Source organism: Labeo rohita, chromosome 7, assembly GCF_022985175.1.
Source record: "Labeo rohita strain BAU-BD-2019 chromosome 7, IGBB_LRoh.1.0, whole genome shotgun sequence".
Classification (NCBI taxonomy): domain Eukaryota; kingdom Metazoa; phylum Chordata; class Actinopteri; order Cypriniformes; family Cyprinidae; genus Labeo; species Labeo rohita.
In genome coordinates this window covers 24462550-24482454 of record NC_066875.1, presented here as the reverse complement: position 1 = coordinate 24482454, position 19905 = coordinate 24462550, and the positions used below count along the sequence as shown (strand labels likewise).

The following is a 19905-nucleotide window of genomic DNA, read 5'->3' as shown; positions in this document are numbered from 1 at the left end:
GCACAACCTTGAGTGAGGTCTTCTACCAGCCTTGCTGAATGTGGTATTTACAGAGCATCCCATTAAAGATCACTCAATCCCCCTCTGTCTTTCCTGCCACACACTTTTAATTAACTCAGCAGCGATTTGCCCATCCACCTGTCCTCTCCCTCCATTACAGGGACGTTTGTTTTGTATTAAAACTCCGTCCTACAAACGTTTTGACCACAGGAAAAAAACTGCCGCAGCAGCAGATGAGAAGTGTCATTCATCTAATACGTTGCTTGCATTGGTAGAATGATTCTACTCAATTAGTCAGTCCTCGCTCTCTCCACAAACCAGCCATCAAGGGGCCATCTTGGTGGAGAAATATGGCGCAGCATGGTCAATACAGGAGCCATTCGTCACTACCTCGCAAGTCCATTTAGGGAAATGAAAAAGGTCCGGACAAACAGGCAGCCAGATGTGTCCAGTCTTAGGCTAATTGAATTTTTAAGCACATATGCTCCAGGGTGGCATGGAAAAGACCAGAAACACTGGTTCTATAGTTAGCTTTAACACCCTTGAGTGTTCAGGCTTGCCTTGGAATGAAATTGCTTGACTGGCTATTATTACTACTTTTTGTTTCAACACTTCAGTTGTGGTTGTTCTCTATATGGATAACTCTTACCATCTAATGTGGACTGAAGCGGTCCGATACGTCCCATTCTCCTGGTTCTCCACACGTGTCTTGCAGAGGGCACGTAGAGCTGAGTCACCTACACACAAATATGAACATACAAAACAAGTTAGATCACTACAAGCTTTTAGTAATCCAATACATATACACATTTAAACTTATTTATTTAGAAACACGCATCTACGTAAAAAAAGAAATGTAATGCTTTACATTTATTAGCAAAGTATAACTTGTCTAGTTTTCATTGGATTTTTACTGTTTAAAATATTGCTGTCTCTTGATTCTTTGATTGATCTAGTGTTAGTTTCGTAAACAAAAAACGTTCGTTTGACAAGCTTTTTTCCCCATGACTAAAATGAGAAGATGACAAGACAACAATAAGGTCAATAAACAATAACGGTGACTATTTCAACATGCAATATTTTTGACGATAAAGGGTGAAACTAAAATGTATCTAAAAAAAAAAAAATGAATTTATCAAAATCCCTTTTTTATTTAAAAAAAAAAAAAGAAGAGAAAAAATATTACTGCGAACTGCTGTACTACGTGAGCTTTCATGTGTGCGGTTGCCAGATATCAAAAGTTCAAATTTCCGAATCAGAGCTTCTCTGTTAAAAGAATATATTGTCCGCCCAGTGTTTTGCTTAATTTTGCGATCTGGCAACCATGCACACATGCTCGTTCAGCGCAGACGATGATCTGACAACACCGACTATTAACAAATTTCTCAAATGACAACAATAACAGCGATTATAATTTTGAGCAAAATAATATATATTTTATTTTATCAGTTTAACCATTATTCAATATTTACTGACTAAAACTAGACTAAAAACCTCAGACATTTAGCCAATTAAAACTTGACTAAACAAAAACACTAAATATGATAACTAAAAAGTACATCTGACACAGGACTAAGATATAGACTAATTTAAAATACCAAGACTAAATTAAAAACGGCTGACAAAATTAGCACTAGATCAGACAGCAAAACTAGTATTTCTGTTTTGTTGGTTTTAATTATATGATTACACTTCATGAATGAATTTTACCTTGTCTGCTCTGATGTTGACCTCATCAGACAGCCAGTGACCCGATGGACAGAACGGCCTTCGAATATCTCGAGCTTTCAGCATTTTCACAAGGTTGGTAATAACCTTTTTAAAAAAAAAAAATGCATTAAAAAATAATGTTATAAAAGGTATAAATAAACCAATTTAAAAGCCATTTAAAATATTAAACTTCTAAAAAACAATATCAAAAACATGATTTAGTCATTAACATTTCTGCGAACAGATAGATTTTACAATGGTGGAACCCAAAGTGAAGGAGCAGACAGATCAACTTTCATTGTCTAGCCAGCACAACTAATCAGTATACAGATACTCACTTTTGCTGAAAATAAGTCAATAAATAAATACATACATACAACAATTCAACAAATGTCTTTCCTATGTCTTCACCCTATTTAAACACAGGGTAACTCATATATAAAGTCAGCTGACTTTATCCAAAATCATTTATCCATACTTCTGTTTAATACTCACGCAAAAGCTTTTTCTTCTCCGATTACAGTGTCAAACTAAAGTCTGGCTGGCCATTTCTAGAGAATGCCTATCAATCTCTGACCAAGACACGCTAACGCCAGAGAGTCTGTAATAATGGCAAGTGCAAAACTCTGTTGCTAGTGGGTTTGTGGGGCAGGGGGTCCGAGGGCTCTTCCTGTCTAAGTGGAATGAATAAGCATTGGTTAATTAGCCCATCGGGTTAAGTGCAGGCCTTAATGGGTCTCTCCAAAACTCCTGCGGTGACATCCCTCTCCAAACACGGCCAAGAAGAAAGTTCCATTAGCAATATTAATACAAGCTTAGTTGATCATTTTCATTCAATTAACTTCTTTCAATTAAATAGATAGCTCGACAATAGGAGTGATAAAACATCCAGAGGGACGGCCCATGGCTGGAGGCAAACATTAGTGTGTGAGGGGTCAACAGCGTTAGAGCTGACTGTAAATTGCACATTCAATTTGGGAAATGCGTTTCTCCTGCTTGTACTTCTTTAATGGGTCATTTTAGCTGACAGGAGGCGTTTTCCGCCATCTTTTGTGGAAATCTTTCAGAGCCTTTTGTGTGCCGTACTGACTCGACTGGCGGAACCCAAACAACGAGCTGACACTTAAAGTGTTTAACTCAGAGGCTTGCTGAAATAGTACAAACTTACAAAACAGATGCAGAAATATTACATCATTGAAATGCTATTGGTAATTTTCCTTTGTAAAGGCGATTTCAGACCTTTAGAATGTTTGCTTTTCTTCCAAAACAGCATTGCATTTTCTCCTTAGGTTGGTTTACTTTAACCAAGGCAAAATTGTGCACCAACATGTGAGTAATCCTGCCTTCTTACTTGTCACTTGGGGCAATCATGGCCTAATGGTTAGTGGTTCAGTCGGGCTTGTAACCCAAAGGTCGCTGGTTCGATTCCCGCACCATCAGGAATTGAAGGTGGGGATTGTGAATGAACAGTGTTTTTTCCACCTTCAATACTATGACTGAAGTGCCCTTGAGGAAGGCACCGAACCCCGGAGCAATGGCTGTGTTCACTTCTCACTGCTGTGTGCGCGCACTCATGATGGGTTGAATGCCAGTTTCGAGTATGGGTCACCATACTTGACAATACGTCGTCAATATGTCGTCACTTTCAAAGTGCAACTGCTTATGCTCTCAGATTCCACTCATAGTGGTCATACATCAGGACAGACTGACAAGCTAGCTCCACGGACTGGCTGTTGTTACAAAAAAACATATTTAAATGTATATAACAGGGATGTTACAATATTATCAATATCATGACATTGTGATAGCAAAACTGTCTCGATATTATTGTGGTCACATGACAATATGAAACGTAGGCCTTCCAGGCAAAGTTTTTTAAATATTACTATTTAGTTTTTTAAATTTTAAAGTTTGAAACTTCTTATTCTAACATTCTAACATAAAAGGTCTTTAAATTGTGTTCTGGGCCATTACAGTTTGGCACAGTGTCTGTCAAATGAACTAAAACCGAGAGCACAATACAGCTTAATCCCTTCATCAAGTCTGTTTTTGCTGTGCATTTCAAAGCGAAGCATGCAGTCCGTTCAGGCGATCAGCTCATGAACCAATGTTTTCGCACCTAAGAACGACTCAGCGCACATTTGGGAACACAACCTCCACCAGTTATGCTTTATTTTCACAGCAGATGATTACAACATTTCACTATATTTGTAGTGAGATGTGTGTTTGTAAGCCTATTTTCACTGAGGCTGGAGTTTTCAGTCAAAATAAAAGCTTTACTGGCATTTTCATTAAAATAAAATCTTAAAAGTGCAGTATGAATTGCTGACAGCTAACGGTTTAAATGCAGTCCAAATTCAAAATATCTTTTAATTTCCTTACTGTCGTGTAAAGCAAAAATAATATACCCAAGAAATAATCATTTTCATTTATTTTACAGTGAAACTGTTTTAAAATATATGGCTATTACTGTCGTTGTTATTATTACTATTGTATTGTCATTTGTTTGACTTTCTAAAACACCAGTGTAAAAGTAATTTAGACTGAGACAGTATACTGCTAGTAAAAAGATGGTTGAGTCCTGTTTAAAGTCCACGAACAAGTCAATTCACTGACTTTTTTTCTGACTTCAACAAAATTTAAATTTTTTTCCAATTCTTCATTTGTCTTTTTTTTTTTTTTAAATACTGCAATAAATATTGTATCACGAACTTCACATCGTGACATTATTGTATTGTGAGATTTTGATATTGGTACATCCATAGCATATAACTTTATTTATTACAATTTATTAAAGCGAGAATCAAGGCTTTGTTGGGAAAGCATTCTTGCAATTCACCTGGTGCACTTTGGTTTTTCCATTGTGATTATTAATGCACTCGCACACAAAATAAGACTCATGTTATGAATTATGATACAGCTTTGTTTGTTGGTCTGTGGGGTGCAATTGCTTTCTCACCACAACCAAACCGATCCAAGATTTTTTTTTTTTTAATCTTAGATTGATTATTTTGGTGTGAATCAAAGCATGACTGTTGTGTTCATACATGCCTAAACTAACTAAACTAGAGAAGAGAATGTGTCAGGTTCTAAAACAAATACTCTAAATGAGCCAGAGGAAACACCTTAGGAAAATTTTAAAATAGGAATTTCTAAGAATTAAAAAAAAAAAAAAAAAAAAAAAAACACCTTTCACTGCTTTGCTTCTTCAAACTTTCATCAAATAACTACTTTTTTTTTTATTTTATCATTTTAAAATAAAATCCCAAATTAGGATCAATGATCTCAACAGTTAATTTCAGCCACCTGAACAAGAAGACTGTATAGTCTGTATACTTGTGTGTGTATACTGCAGTCCATACTGACAGCTGTGTGAACTGTTTTGAGTGCACTGATCACAGTTTGGAGAAAAGTGTAAAATCTGTTAAAGATAAACGTTTAATGATGTCTTTTATTAAAGGGGAACATTGTTTTTAAAGTTGCACATGTTAACAAGTTCCTGGAGAAACATACGTACTACTGATTGCAAAACCATATAAGATGCTTCACATTAATTTTATAATGTGTCCATCACTGAGATACATATTTACAAATCTTGACCTTTAATTTTTAACTGTCAATGTTGAAAAGCCCTACAAATCTATTGAAAAGGTGTTTAGTTAAAAGGACAAAAGTAGGTCAATGAGCTCTTAACAGCAAGCAAGAGATCTGGTCATCCCACACACATAAATGAGGAAGACGATGAGGAAGAGGATGATGGAGGAAGACGGAGAGTGAAGACAGCTGACTAATATCCTAATGCCGTTGTTCAGCTCACTTAGTCTTGGCAAACAACCTATTAATTTCCCGAGTGAGTGGTCTTCCTGCCTGGCTGATCAGCACTGATGGCCCTAACAGATGCTGAGACTATTCGCCTCATTAATTGTCAGCTCATTTAATTAGGTCATCAAAGACGTTGTTAGCACTGCTAATACAGCCACCGGTTAAAAGAAACACCCACCATCCACTGAAGATATTATCAGCGCTAACGAACGTAGAATTAATACTATAGAGAATCTTCTCAGTACTGGTAATGTTTAACCTGTTTCAACTTTCTGAAAGTGAATTTTGCATTAACATCAGCTAGGAAATAAGAGAATGATATGTAGATATGAAGTGAATCACCTTAAAGAGCTGGACCCATCGTTTCTGCTGAGCTTGAATGCGCTGCTGTACTTGGCTGTTTGTTTTCACTCCGACACTGCGAAACGCAGCTACATACTCCTCTTTGTGCTCCGTCTTAGTTTCAGGATAGGCCAGCTTAATGATTCCCAGACAAGCGTCCCGTAAACACCGAGACAATGTCACCAACTCTGCCAGAGAGAAGGGCATCATCGAGGACTGGCTCTGACCTGCCAGAGCAATGAGAAACATTTGTAACATTCAATTTTCAAAAAAAATTTCAGGAGTGCTGAATTGAGCACAATAAAAAGAAGCTGAAAGAATTGATGTGTTTCAATGAGTTTTACTAAATACTTCAATATATTCTGACAAAGCAATTTGTACGTTATTGCAGAATAGATGTAAATACCATCTGCTGAGCCAAAGAACTCGCTGTCATGCACCGAGATGAGTGAATGACTGAAGAGTGAACTGAAGAGATAGAAGAGAGGGATGATCCTGTTGGAGTCCTCCAGAGACATTGGAGATCCTCGAGACATCACTTGCAACAAGGGAACCATAGAGCTACATAAAAGAGAGGGCGAATAAAGAGAGGAGAAAAACATGGAATAGTTAAAGGAGAAGTCCACTTACAAAACAACAATTTACAAATAATTTACAAATTATTATTACAAATAATAACCCCCTTGTCATCCAAGATGTTCATATCTTTCTGTCTTCAATCATAAAGAAATTATGGTTTTAGAGGAAAGCATTTCAGGATTTTTCTCCATATAATGGACTTCAATTGTGCCCCCGATTTAGAAAATTCCAAAATGCAGTTTAAATGCAGCTTCAAAGGGCTCTAAACAATCCCACCCCGTCTTATCTAATGAAATGATCTGTATTTTTTTTTTCCCCAAAAAATAAACATTTGTATACTTTTTAAGCATAAAAGCTCGCGTAGCATAGGCTCTCAGATGTGCGTCCACGGGTCGTTCTTGAACGATTCGTTCATTTTGAACTAATCTTCAATGTGACTCGTGAAGAATGAGTCATCTCAGGGAGCGATTCGTTAAGTCGCGTATGCGCAACATCCTATTAGGTTCTGTACTGGAATTAGTTCACCTGTTTCGAGTCGTTCGTTCATCTTATGGGGCTGTCACGTGACGCTGATTTTGCAAAAATTAAGGAAATGACTCGAAAAAAGATTTGTTCATTTTGCTGAACAAGACTCAAAGGTCCAAATCGGTAAAATGATCCAAACTTCCCATCACTACTATGAATCACATCTAAGTTCATCGTCTGTGTACTGCGGCTAAAAAAGGTAGAGCATGGCGAAAAACTCCATCTTATTTTTTCCTACAACTTCAGATTCGTCCGACACATTGTACCTTTTTGTTTGTAAACAGCATTTGACTTACTTGCACTGTCTTAGTCTTTGCTCGTTCGCTTTGTAAACACTGGGTCTGTAGATCCGCCTACGTTCAGCGTGACCTTTCGACATGATTCAACAGTACGTTGTGAACGCGCATGCCAGAACCTGTGCTACACAAGCTTTTGTGCTTAAAAAGTATACACATTTTTATTTTCTGAAAAAAATTACTGATCGTTGCGCTAGATAAGACCCTTCTTCCTCGGCTGGGATCGTTTAGAGTCCTTTGAAGCTGCATTTAAACTACATTTTGGACGTTCAAAACTGGGGGCACAATTGAAGTCCATTATATGAAGAAAAATCCTGAAATGCTTTCCTCAAAAACCATAATTTCTTTACGACTCAAGACAGAGAGACATGAACATCTTGGATGACAAGGGGGTGAGTAAATTATTTGTGAACTGTTGTTCTGGAAGTGAACTTCTCCTTTAATATTATAATCAAGAAGTACACACAAAAAAAATAACTATCGTAGATAACTCACCCTGTGATCATTTTAGTCTTCATAGATGTAATTAAATGCCATAGGTGTCTAAGAAAGCGAGCATTGAAGGCTAAACTGTACAGAAGCCTGAAACAGACAAAAGAACAGAAGAAATATCAAGAGCTGATAGCTCTAATACTCTTACCGAACATAATTCACCAACACTTTTATTCAAAGGTGCTACAGAAACTATGCTCATCTCTAAATGTTTAAATAACCACATCTCCTGCCCATAAAACCTACACTTCCCAAATTTCCAGCAGGACTCATAAAGTAGAAAATAATATAAACAACCCAGTGAGCTGGAATTTCTAGTCTTTGTATGTGACCACAGGAAAGATTAAATGAGCCATTAAGCTTTATTTAGGTGAGGCACCTTCCATTAGTAAACTAGCAGTCTGCTTCAGGGTCGTAAACAGAACAGTGGTTCCTGTGGGGGCTCCATTTAAGTTAATGACAGCCAGAGAGACAATGTAGCACGGTCACAATTGCCTGACCGTAGAAGCAGTGCTGCTATCACAAATTAGATACTGTGCTTAGGTCGCCCAAATCATTAAACCTAACAGCCGTCACACCAGGGTGTGAGAAATCGCTCTGGTGGGTACAGCATGCTTGTTTTGTGTCAAGGGGTGAAAGAATAAATAAAGCGTAATTGGAAGTAATTAAGGGAGAAAATAAGATTAAAGCTGGGGTTAAGGTAAGAATGCGTACATCCACCTTGCATCCACCTCACACACACACAAAGCACTTCTGTTTACAATTGTATAGATGTTTTCCCCCCAATATGCTGCATTAATGTCAGCACTTTAATAATAAAATAAAACAATTGCAGAACTCTTACTAATAAATGGATGAAACACTGAAATAAGTAGACCAAATGTTCAAAAAAATAAAAAAATAAAATAAACACAAAGCAAAATGCTACAAGGCCTCAATATATTAACAAAAATATTTGTATAAATAAAAAATTGAAGAAATGTTTAGAGCATGTGTTTGACTGTAATTTAAACAAAGCTATATGACTTTACTGCTCCATTTCACTACTCTAATAATCCTATTATCTTTTATTAACGTGTAATATCACAATGCTTTTTTTCTTTTAACTTTCTGTTCTTTGCATCTAAATCAGTTTAAAATCATCTTCATACTCTCTTTAAATAACCAAAACAAATACAGAAGGATTAACAGTAATGAGACTTTTCCATGGACAAGAACCAAGTGCGCTATTTACACTAACACAGTTTTGATACTATAATGACCTTGTTTAGTGTGAAATACAGCCATACTCTTCACGTTAAAATATGATAATGTTTAAAAGGCAACCAAGTTTGCACGCTCACTGGGCGCTTCTTTAAAGGTTGTAAATCAGGGCCAGCTGTTATACCTCTTGTAAAACTATCCCATCCACTCCTGCAGGAATTAATCTTCCTAGGCCAGCTAATTATTTTGTACAGATATCCGATAATGATAAAGTAGTGAAGGCAGGATTTATGATAAAAGCCTTCTCTTCTGGACGGAGTTGTAAAATATAAAAAATACCACCAAATAAAAAAATGGAGGAAAAAACAGGATGGGGAAAGGATATGCAGGAATGGAAATTCAAGTGGTTTATTTAATATATGAAAGGAAGCAGCATAAAAAAGCAAAACATTGTTGCTTATTTCAGATTACTCTTTATCTCCATAGAACAATTAAAAATATTTAAAAGTATTAAAAATAAGTTACATTTAGAATGTAATTTTTGTCCAAGAAAATAACATTTATTTATTCAACAATATGCAAAATGACAAAAAATTGTGTTAAACAGACTAAACCTTGGGAAAAATATTTTTCCCAAAAAGTTAATTTAAAAATTAAAACATTTACAAAATAAATAACTAATAAGTATTTGTAGAGAAATAAGTAATTGTACAGAAAATCTAAGCTACTAAAATAATATAATGAAATATTAGCTACCAGGATTTTTTGGAAAAACTCTCTTTTAATCAATTTTTTAAAAAAGGTATGTTTTTTTTCTGCTGCCTCCTCTATTGTGAAGACTGCTTTAAGATTTTAATACATAAGACAACATTCTTCATTCTCTGATACTGAGAACATAAAAGATACAGACTAGCGTTGCACAGTGCATGTGTGTAAACTTTAAACTAGCTCTGATTAGTTGATTGACTTTATCAATCCGATATCTCCCTCTCCGTCATTAAACCAGACATTACCTTCCTTCTTTCTTTCATTCTTTCTGCTGAAATCCTGTTCGCATTTTGTCAACATTGCAGAACCAGAAGTAGATAAAGCAAAGGTGATTGAGAGAAGAGCTCATTACACTAATTGATGAATGACAGCAACTAAAACTGCCCTGGTAATAAAAAAAACACAGTAAGATGAGATTAAACAGTCTGACTGCTTCATTAGCAATGTTACTGCTTTATCTTTTAAAACATAATGGAAAAACAAAAGCAAAGATTAAAAAAAAAAAAAAAAAAAAAAAAAAAAAAAGAAACAACCTCCTCAGACTTGACAGTCTGATGTTTGGGAATCTTTTTTATACACATAAATGTACATCCAATTCTCATCTGATTGCAGCTCTACAGCTTTTGGTCTTTTTTATCGATTAGTGTGATAAAGCATGCCTTACTTATCTTAAAGTAGAAATGAAAACGATGAGTGACTCATTTTTTGGACGGGTTATTTGCGTAAACGATCTTACCTGACTCTGGGCACCATCATACGATGTTGCACCATCAGCGTGTGACAGATGGAGGCCATCATGGTGAAGATGTCTTCACTTGCCGAGTCTCTCCACACTAACGTTAGCAGAGCATTAGTCTGCTGCTTAGTGTCCAACTTCTGTACGCATTCCCCTGTTATATAATGCACAGATATCCAACTGCCATCCTTTAAAAAAAAAAGACAAAATTATATTTATCTGTTCAAGATCAAAATTGTATACTAAGACGCTATTTGAATATTTCTGTGCAAAACTGTGGATAAGAGAGAATGTGTGTACCTGCGCAGCAGGATGCTGTACGGTCATTTCTTCCTCATCTTCTGAATCACTGTTGATGTCAGCTCTACTGGTGCACTCCGTCACTGGCAACAACGGCAACAGAGTCTGTAGCGCATTCAAGTACAACAGCAACCCTTCCTCGGAGAGTGAGCCTATACAAACCAAATGGACAAAATAATTTTATTCACTAATCGGTCACCTCGTAAAAACACAGCATATTAGTTATACTGTAATCTTCTATAAAGCACACTACTTACCCAGGCCTGATTCTCCAACGGATAGCACAAAGTAAAAAAGCCAGGGAGCCTGAGCTCTGGCCTGGGCAGAGGAGGCTATGGTGGCCTGAAGTGACCAAAGGAAGTTCTGAAATGGGAAAGCTAGTTTTGGGTCTGACAAAGCTGGCACGAAGAAATGATAGATTTGTTCAGTGAAAGGCGCTGAGATGAACTCCTCAGTAAAGGCCGAAAAAACAAACTGCCTGTGAATAAAAGAAGAAAAACAGGTTAACCTGTTAACTTATTTTATTTATTTATTTTTTACACTATATACTAAGGATCTAGTATATATTCCCCCAGTTCCTAATGCCCTTCCGTAAGGCATTTTTAATTCCGTAGGGGGTGCTGTTGGCCTGCTTGTAATAACATGAAAGTAAAATACACAAATAATATTTATACTGCATTTCTGATTAAATAAAGCAGTAATTGATGTCATAAAATCATGAGTATGTTTTGACACTTGTAAATTAAAGGAGAAGTCCACTTCCAGAACAAACATTTACAGATAATGTCATCCAAGATGTTCATGTCTTTCTTTCTTCAGTCGTAAAGAAATTATGTTTTTTGAGGAAAATATTTCAGGATGTTTTCCTTAAAAACATAATTTCTTTATGACTGAAGAAAGAAAGACATCAACAACTTGGATGACAAGGGGGTGAGTACATTATCTGTAAAAGTTTTGTTCTGGAAGTTGACTTCTCCTTTAAATAATTTTATATATACTGATTTACTCATTAATGCGTAATGTTATATTATTTTAAAAAAAAATGATAAGATCCAAAATCTTTTCAGAATTTTTACAACTCTTCTGCTTTAGACCATCTACAAATTTTAAATCTTCAAATAAAATGTTAAGGTTACCACTGCATTTTTCTGAAAAAAAAAAAAAAAAAATGCAGCAATTGATATATAGTTTATTTCTCAGTTTATTTTCAAAGCTTCAGTGTACTGTCATTATAAAAGAACTTCATTACTGTTTATTTTATTCTACCAAATAAGTTCTTGTTAAAAACTAGCCAAAACTAAAAATAATTTGCTTATAATTTCCACTCAGGAGAGACTTGGTGTTGTTTCCAAACAAAAGGAAATATATAGAAAATATATACATTTATCGGCCAAAATGCGTTGAAAAATATTGGCATATAGGATATCTGCAAAAATCCAATCCCTGATTCATACTAATATACTTTCCAATATATACATGCACATTACACACATACTTTTGCTTATTTATCTATCTATGAAACAACAAAAATCCATAATCTTTCTTTGCCAACAGGCGAGCTTTGACCTAGTACAGTAATTCAGTAATTCTAAATAGGGCTGTCAACGATTAATCGCGATTAATTGCATACAAAATAAAAGTTTGAGTTTGCCTAATATATGTGTGTGTACTGTGTATAATTATTACGTATATATAAATACAAACACATTCATGTATATATTTAAGAAATATTTACAAGCATATGTATTTATTATAATTTTTATATAATTTATATTATATATAAATAAAATCATTTTGTATATTAATAAAATATTTCTCATATATATATATACATATTAATTTGTGTGTATTTATATATACATAATAATTGCACACAGTACACACACATATATTAGGCAAACTTAAACTTTTATTTTGTATGCGATTAATCACGATTAATCGTTGACAGCCCTAATTCTAAAGGATTTAATGTTAAAATAGAAGTGACACCGCCATAATTTTCCACACCAATTAACAAAATAATAAAGATAATGTGCACGTGTAGATTATACCATTTATACCAATACCAATGAGATATCCTATTTTGGCAAAAAAAAAAAAAATGCCAAAAATAAATCTAAAAGTAGTCTCTTATGTTAACCAACGCTCCATTTATTTGATCAATAACAGCAAAAAGAGGAATATTGTAAATATTACTACATTTCAAATTAAGAGTTTTCCAAGTTTTTCCACTAACTGGTTTGTTTGGATACACGCCTCTGTCTATGTGTGTGTGTATGAGAGAGCGAGAAAAAGAGAGAGGACAAACACGAGACTGTATGCTCAAGCTTCATCTCTCGCGCTCTTGTCGTTCTTCAGAGAGAAAAGAAAAGAAAACGGCAGTGTTCGTCACTCAGAGTGTTAGAATAGAGGGTAAATGTTGTGTAAACATTACATGTTGAGTCAATGAGTCTGTCTGGATTTTACTACTCTCTGTAAACACAGCAGTGAGAGAATTACTGTCCACTAGTTCCCTAGAAGGATAAAGCTAACAATCTGAATAAGAGGCCAGTGTGCAACCTTTTACTGGGTGGGACCCATGGACCACACACTCCAAAACAAAGACATTCCTCCAACAGCTTAAACTCCAATAAATCCTCATGGCATGTATAGTATAAAAGGTCATGAATAATTTGAACTAATTTAACTTTGTGAACATGTACCTGGTATCTGGGGGGCAGGAGCTGTATGTAAAGTGCAGAGGCTTGAGTGTGTGTTCCAGCAGCGTTTGTGCCAGTGGAATGGATGGGGAATCACTGTACTCTAGACTCGACGGCAACTTGTGATTTACTAAAACATACAGAGATCTGTAGTATCCTAAAAGAGAGAAAGAAATAGAAAAAACATGGTCATGACAGGTATAAGATCAAAATTTTAGCCAAATTAAAAAGAGAATCTTGTGTACTTTCTCTAACTGAATATACTCATGTATTGCCTTAAAGTAATGAAAATTCTGTCTTTAATTACTCCCCCTCATATTGTTCAAAACCTGTAAGACCTTTGTTCATCTTCGGAACACAAATTAAGATATTTCTGATGAAATCCAAGAGCTTTCGGACCCTGCATACACAGCAATGTAACTGCCCCAGGCCCAGAAACGTAGTAAGGACATCAGTATGGTACTCTTGATAATGGTGGAGGACAGTGAAGAAGAACTGTTGAACTGATTTTCTTTGCACACAAAAAGTATTCGCGTAGCTTTGTAAATTTACGGTTGAACCACTGATGTCACATGGACTGTTTTACCGATGTCCTTACTATGGTTTTGGGCCTGGGAACATTTCAGTTACACTGCTGTCTATGCAGGGTCACAAAGCTCTCAGATTTAATCAAAAATATCTTAATTTGTGTTCGAAGATCTTACAGATTTGAAACGACGTGAGTGTGAGCAATTAATTAAAGACTTTTCATTTTGTGTCAACTATCCCTTTAATAAATGATGATGATAAAGCATGGTGCAAAACTCTGTACCTTTCTCTACCATATAGTGCAATATTTGCTCAATAAGTGCAGTGACATAGTTTTCATCCTGTAGAAAGGGCAAGTAGGTTCTCTCAGACGAAAACACCTCCAGCATCCGCATCGGGACGGCCACATTCAGACTGTCATCTTCACATGCTTGCAATAACCTTAAACAGACAGAGAAAATGCTTAGCAACTAATCAACAAGAAGATCTAAAGATTTACATATGCCATGTGACTGTGACAGATTTATTTTAGGTATCCTACCACACATCTAATTTTACCTGCAACAGTGCCCCAGTATCCTCTTGATTTGAAACAGGCAGCTCTGTCTTTCTGGCCCCGTCAGCAGCTTGACAAACTGAGCATGATGCTTTACCAAACTCTGACACATCCAGATCTACACAGATGAGACATTAACATCCATAAATGCACATAAATACAATGGATTTTCTTGGATTTCAAGTCATTAACAGCATAACAATACCAATATGTCCAATTTTGTTTTCGTTAATGACAAATAACAAACTTCACTGAGCCTCATATGGCAATATAGCTTTTTAAACAGGCAGTCCTTACCATTCTCTGTCTGTCTTCACTTAGTCTGTAAAAAAAGAGAAGCTGGCGAACAAGTTGGCTGAGTATGGCACTGTCTGTAAGTTGAGGGCCAGAGCCTGACTGGCACTGACACACACAGTGGTCAAAGTAGCCCCTCTGAATAGCATACTAAAAGAAAAAGAGAAATAGGAATTTAACAATCTGTCTATCAACCACAAAAATACACACAGGATCTCATTTAAAGAAACCCTTTGAGTATAAACCGCTTGTACATACTTGCTGTTTCCTGTCTTGGTATCCCCTTATGTAAGACTGAATGATGATTGCATTTTTTAGTCTTTTCCTTTCATCCTGTGGAAAACGCAAAAATGTAAAATCATATATGAAGGACAAGACCATCACCTCCTACTTGTTCACAACCTTAAGTTTCACATACTCATTTCTGTCTCTAAACTGAAACTAGATACAAATACTGTATATAACATGGGTAATAAGGTTATACAATGGCAGCAAAAAGTATTTGGACTCTTAAGACAAACTTAAAAATGTGGGAATGTCATTGCATTAGATCAATTAGTCAAACCAAGCTGTTTTTAAAATGAACATCACTTTTACATTTAGTCATTCAGCAGACACTTTTATCCAAAGCTACTTACAAATGAGGAACAAAACAAGCAATTCATCATTAACAACCAAATAAACATGAGAAGTGCTCGTAATACTAAGTTTCAGACATTATTAACAACTTTTCTGTCATATTTTTACATTAAAACAACATTTTAAAATGACATCATGGCCGATGCTCACCTCCCTTTTCCTTCTTTCTTCTTGTGTTCGATGAAGAAGTGATGCTTTTTCCTCCTGTACAAAACACATATGTGAGACATCAAAACAGAAACAATATCAAAATGATACATTTTGTCCATATGTGAAAATCATCTACACCAAATATTCACAAACATACCATATCATCGTTTTCATGTAATAATTATTGTAGACAATGTAGTGATGCACGGAACGAGACAAAGTAGTCTAAATTTTAGACACAATGGAAAACTTACTTTTCTGCTAGCACCCCCAAGGGACACCTTGGGTGTTCTCCTGAAATCTCCCTCAAAACTGAACATGGTTACACTTTTCCCATCGAGCAGCAATCAAAGCAAGTACCCCGTGTGCAGAGCAACAAAGTGCTGTCTGTGCCTACAAGACAGAAAACAAAAAGAAACTGGTGTCAAGCTAATGAACTAATCATAATAAAAACTGAATTGATGCTTGTTTCTAATAATAAACTGGTCAAGAAGCTGAAAATACGTGCGTGACTACAACACATAATACTGTGAATAAAGCAGGCTGTTATGATAAGGATATTTAAAGCAACTTTAACCTTGTGGTAGATAACTGAAGAGGTGTAGAAGGTTACAGTGGGAGTGAATGGAAACTGTCCTTATAGCAGAAAATAATCTGCCACTTCAGCAGGTGTGATCAACACGAAATATAAACTAGAAATGTCAAAACCTCACCGTTTAAGTATTACTTCGACTTTATGTATACATTAAAAGTCAGTTGGTTCATATAACATACGTTTGATTCAAATATCTGTGTGTGCAAAAACTGCCTTGCCATGCAGCCTCATCTGAGCGAGGCATGTTCTAGAAAAGGGTTGTGACAAAACATTTATGTCTCCAGCCAGGCTAGTTAGCTTGCTAACCTACAAAACCTGCAAAGAATCACAATACCAGAAGTCCCTCATCATTTATGAAAGTGTTCTGTAAGGTTTTAGGTATAAAGAAGCACTCGCTCTGTAGAAGAGACCGTTCAGGTGTTTTTTTTCTTCAGTCAGATCCACTGAACTTCTGTTAGCCTTTTGGCTAAAGGCTCTTTGACTAGCTAGCTAATGACTCAGCAGCAGGTCATTTGTCTTTCGCCTCGACAATTCCCAATTTCCCACTAATTTACACGTATACGTATTTGTTATTGGGGTCTGTCAACACTTAGCGAGAATTAAGGCAGTCATTTTAAACATCAATGCTGTACTCTGTTCTGACATGATAGTTCAGCTTGACACAAACTTCAGTCATATGTCGCTCTGGTCGCTTCTAGAGTGATCTAGTGATTTCATTGAGGATTTACGGCTTTTTCTACTGTATTAATAGATGAAATGCGAATTGTTTACCTGGTTTTACTGAATGATCAGCCGAACGATACAGTTCAGCGACTGGAAATCAGAGAAAACAAAACCGAAATCGTTGCTCTTGCTCTACTAAACAAACACAACACAGTGAACAGCCCGCCCACCCAGTAGCACGGTGAAATGTGATTGGACAACACCACAGTATCTTCCAAACGATTGGTTAAACACGGGGTCAATAACGTGAAAAATGTCACAATTACTTCCTGGATGAATCCCAGCCAGTTGCGGTGCAAGGGATCTGCAGGATATGTAACTAATTCATAATCTCTAATACAGAATGCCACTCTTTCTTGGTTTGTCTGTAGGTGATGTAAACATTTACGAGCTCATCCAACAGGCCTACTGTTTTTTATACTATCCTAGCTCTAAAAAAATTTGTTAGTGAATTTTAAAATGTATACTCTTAAGTCAGAATGTAAATAATATTATTAATAGTAGTAATAATAATAATAATAAACACTATCATGAAGATTTAAAATCCATTTAAGATAAACATGTTTTATTATGTTCTATTACATGCATTTACTTATAATGCATATCATGAATTGACAAAAACAAAAAACTACTGTACATAAAGTTTTAAAACATAAAAGGGATGATTCACCCATGTGTTGTTCCAAACCTGTATGATTTTCTTTCTTCCAAGGAACACAGAAGATAATTTTAGAATTTTTTTTTAATTCATACAATTGTCCATGATAAACATTCAATAGTAAACTAAATAGTATCAGTTTTGAACATTAAGAAATTAAGAAAGTTAAGATTGAAAAAAACAGCTTATATTTCTTGGCAATATACCTGATTCAGTTAATAATATGAATAAATATTTACTCAGGATTCTACTAGCAAAAAAAAAAAAAAAAGCAATCACTCGTCTATGGCTCCAGCAGCCTCCCCCAGCAAAAACTCAGTGGGAACAAATAGTTACAGAAATTTACAAGATGGAAAGATTAACATTCAGACTGAGACTGCAAGAAGAGATTTTTAAGAAGCATTGGGGAAAATGGACAATCTATATATCAAAACAGAGAGAAGTCAGATAAATGCCAAAGTGGAATATGTGCACATATTATTGTAAATATATGTAACTAGGATCAATGGCTGCTTGGTAGTACTCCTATAGAAATAAGTATCATGTCTATGAATGTACGACCACAAATATTCTCATATACATGCTTACAATTATTTGCTTATTTTGTAACCAGTTGACCAGGCTGAAATTTATTCAATTTATTTTTCACTTTTTGTGTTATACTTTGGAAAAATATTTATGTATGTACCCATGAAGGAGTGTTGTTTGTTTGTTATTGTGTTGAAGTTTATAAAAATAAAGTAAAAAAAAAAAAAAGAAATTAAGAAAGAAATTCGTACAGGTTTTGAAATGTCATGTGGGTGAGTAAATGATGACAGAATTTCTATTTTTGCTAGCACTATTCCTTTAACTTTTATCCCCTTTAACTTTTTTAACTGACTTTCGGACAAGTCAGTCTACTCATTATCACATCACAGACATCTTCCTAAGTATTGTAGAATAGGTCTCACGCTTACATGGCTTGGCATCTAATTCTTGTTGGACAGCAGACTGGAAACCACTCCATTTCTCATATATGTTATAGAGGGATTTATGAGTTATTGATTGATCATATCCTGCCTTTTAGACCTGAAAAGGGATAACGAGCCACTACAGCAAGTCTTCTGGAGCTGCTTCAGAATACAAAATGGGGGTCTCATCATTTCAAAAGGTCTCTAATTTTGAAAGATGTCAAAAAGGTCACACATTTATGTCAACTGCATGAGTTATATGTCTCCATAACTCTTTGTCGAGACTGGTAATTGCTAAACTGTTCAAGAGTCCTCTCCTCACTTGTATTTTTTAGTAAAAAGTGTGTTTAAGCCATTTCCTGAATCTATACACTATATAAAGAACATTTCAGGGAAACATTTTTTCTTAGTGTGAAGAACATTTTTATTGTCAAATAAACATTTTCTACAATAAACACACTTTTGCAATATGGGAAAAATTCAGTAGATTTTAAATAGATGTCAATAAAGTTTTTTTTTTTTTTTAGCTAGACTAAAATTGTTGTGTACTTTTTACAATTTATTATATACAGCTGTGTTCAAAATTATTCATAGCCTTGGTAAATTTGATCAAAGAAGGTTAGAATAATTTTCCATTCAAAAATGCCAAAAAAAAAAAAAAAAAAAAAAGTGAAAGTGCGGGGAAATCATGAAAAATATATATATATTTTTTTCTCTAATACACAGTGGCTGCAGTTACTGGTACCCCTAAAAATTCCTTGGAGTAAAATATCTCTAAAGTTTTATTCCCATTCATATTTGCATTTTTTAGCACATCAGGGAGACTACATCAAATTATCCAGCCATGACCTCTGTATTTCACAGGAGTATAAATATGAAGGAACAAAAAGGCCAAATCCCCTTAATCATCCATCACAATGAGTTAAACCAAAGAAAATATTTCTGATGTGCAGCAAAAGATTGTTGAGCTTCACAAGTTACAAAGTGGCTGTAAGAAAAGAGCTAAAGCATTGAAAATTCCTATTTCAGGACAATAATTAAGAATTTCCAAACAACAGAAAATGTTGCAAATCTGCCTGGAAGAGGACATGTCGACATCGCCCTAATGCACGCTGAGGCGGAGCGTTTGAGTGGCGAGAGACTCTCTAAGGATCACAGCTGTAGATTTGCAGAAAATAGTTGAGTCTCAGGGTCAGAAATGTAAAAAATAAATAAATAAAATAAACAGCACCTACATCACTACATGTTTTATGGGAGGGTTTCAAAAAAAAAAAATCAAGAAAAGAATATACTCTCTTCCAATAAAAAACTCCAGCATATTAATTTGCAAGACACTTCTG

At 35.3% G+C, this 19905-nt stretch overlaps 1 protein-coding gene across 1 annotated transcript in view; it reads right to left on the bottom strand.

Moving 5' to 3' along the window:
* Positions 1 to 17115, bottom strand: part of ube3c (ubiquitin protein ligase E3C) — a 33013-nt gene extending 15898 nt beyond the window's left edge. The window contains exons 1-16 of the mRNA XM_051115268.1: positions 17006 to 17115; positions 15894 to 16032; positions 15640 to 15693; positions 15109 to 15183; positions 14854 to 15000; positions 14559 to 14674; positions 14284 to 14441; positions 13476 to 13629; positions 11031 to 11251; positions 10774 to 10925; positions 10474 to 10661; positions 7770 to 7856; positions 6281 to 6435; positions 5875 to 6101; positions 1711 to 1815; positions 650 to 737 (exon numbers count right to left, since the gene is read on the bottom strand). Of these exons, the coding sequence (XP_050971225.1) occupies positions 650 to 737; positions 1711 to 1815; positions 5875 to 6101; positions 6281 to 6435; positions 7770 to 7856; positions 10474 to 10661; positions 10774 to 10925; positions 11031 to 11251; positions 13476 to 13629; positions 14284 to 14441; positions 14559 to 14674; positions 14854 to 15000; positions 15109 to 15183; positions 15640 to 15693; positions 15894 to 15959 (1993 nt within the window). The 5' untranslated portion in view covers positions 15960 to 16032; positions 17006 to 17115. The remainder of the gene's footprint in view (positions 1 to 649; positions 738 to 1710; positions 1816 to 5874; positions 6102 to 6280; positions 6436 to 7769; positions 7857 to 10473; positions 10662 to 10773; positions 10926 to 11030; positions 11252 to 13475; positions 13630 to 14283; positions 14442 to 14558; positions 14675 to 14853; positions 15001 to 15108; positions 15184 to 15639; positions 15694 to 15893; positions 16033 to 17005) is intronic.
* Positions 17116 to 19905: the final 2790 nt, after the last annotated feature.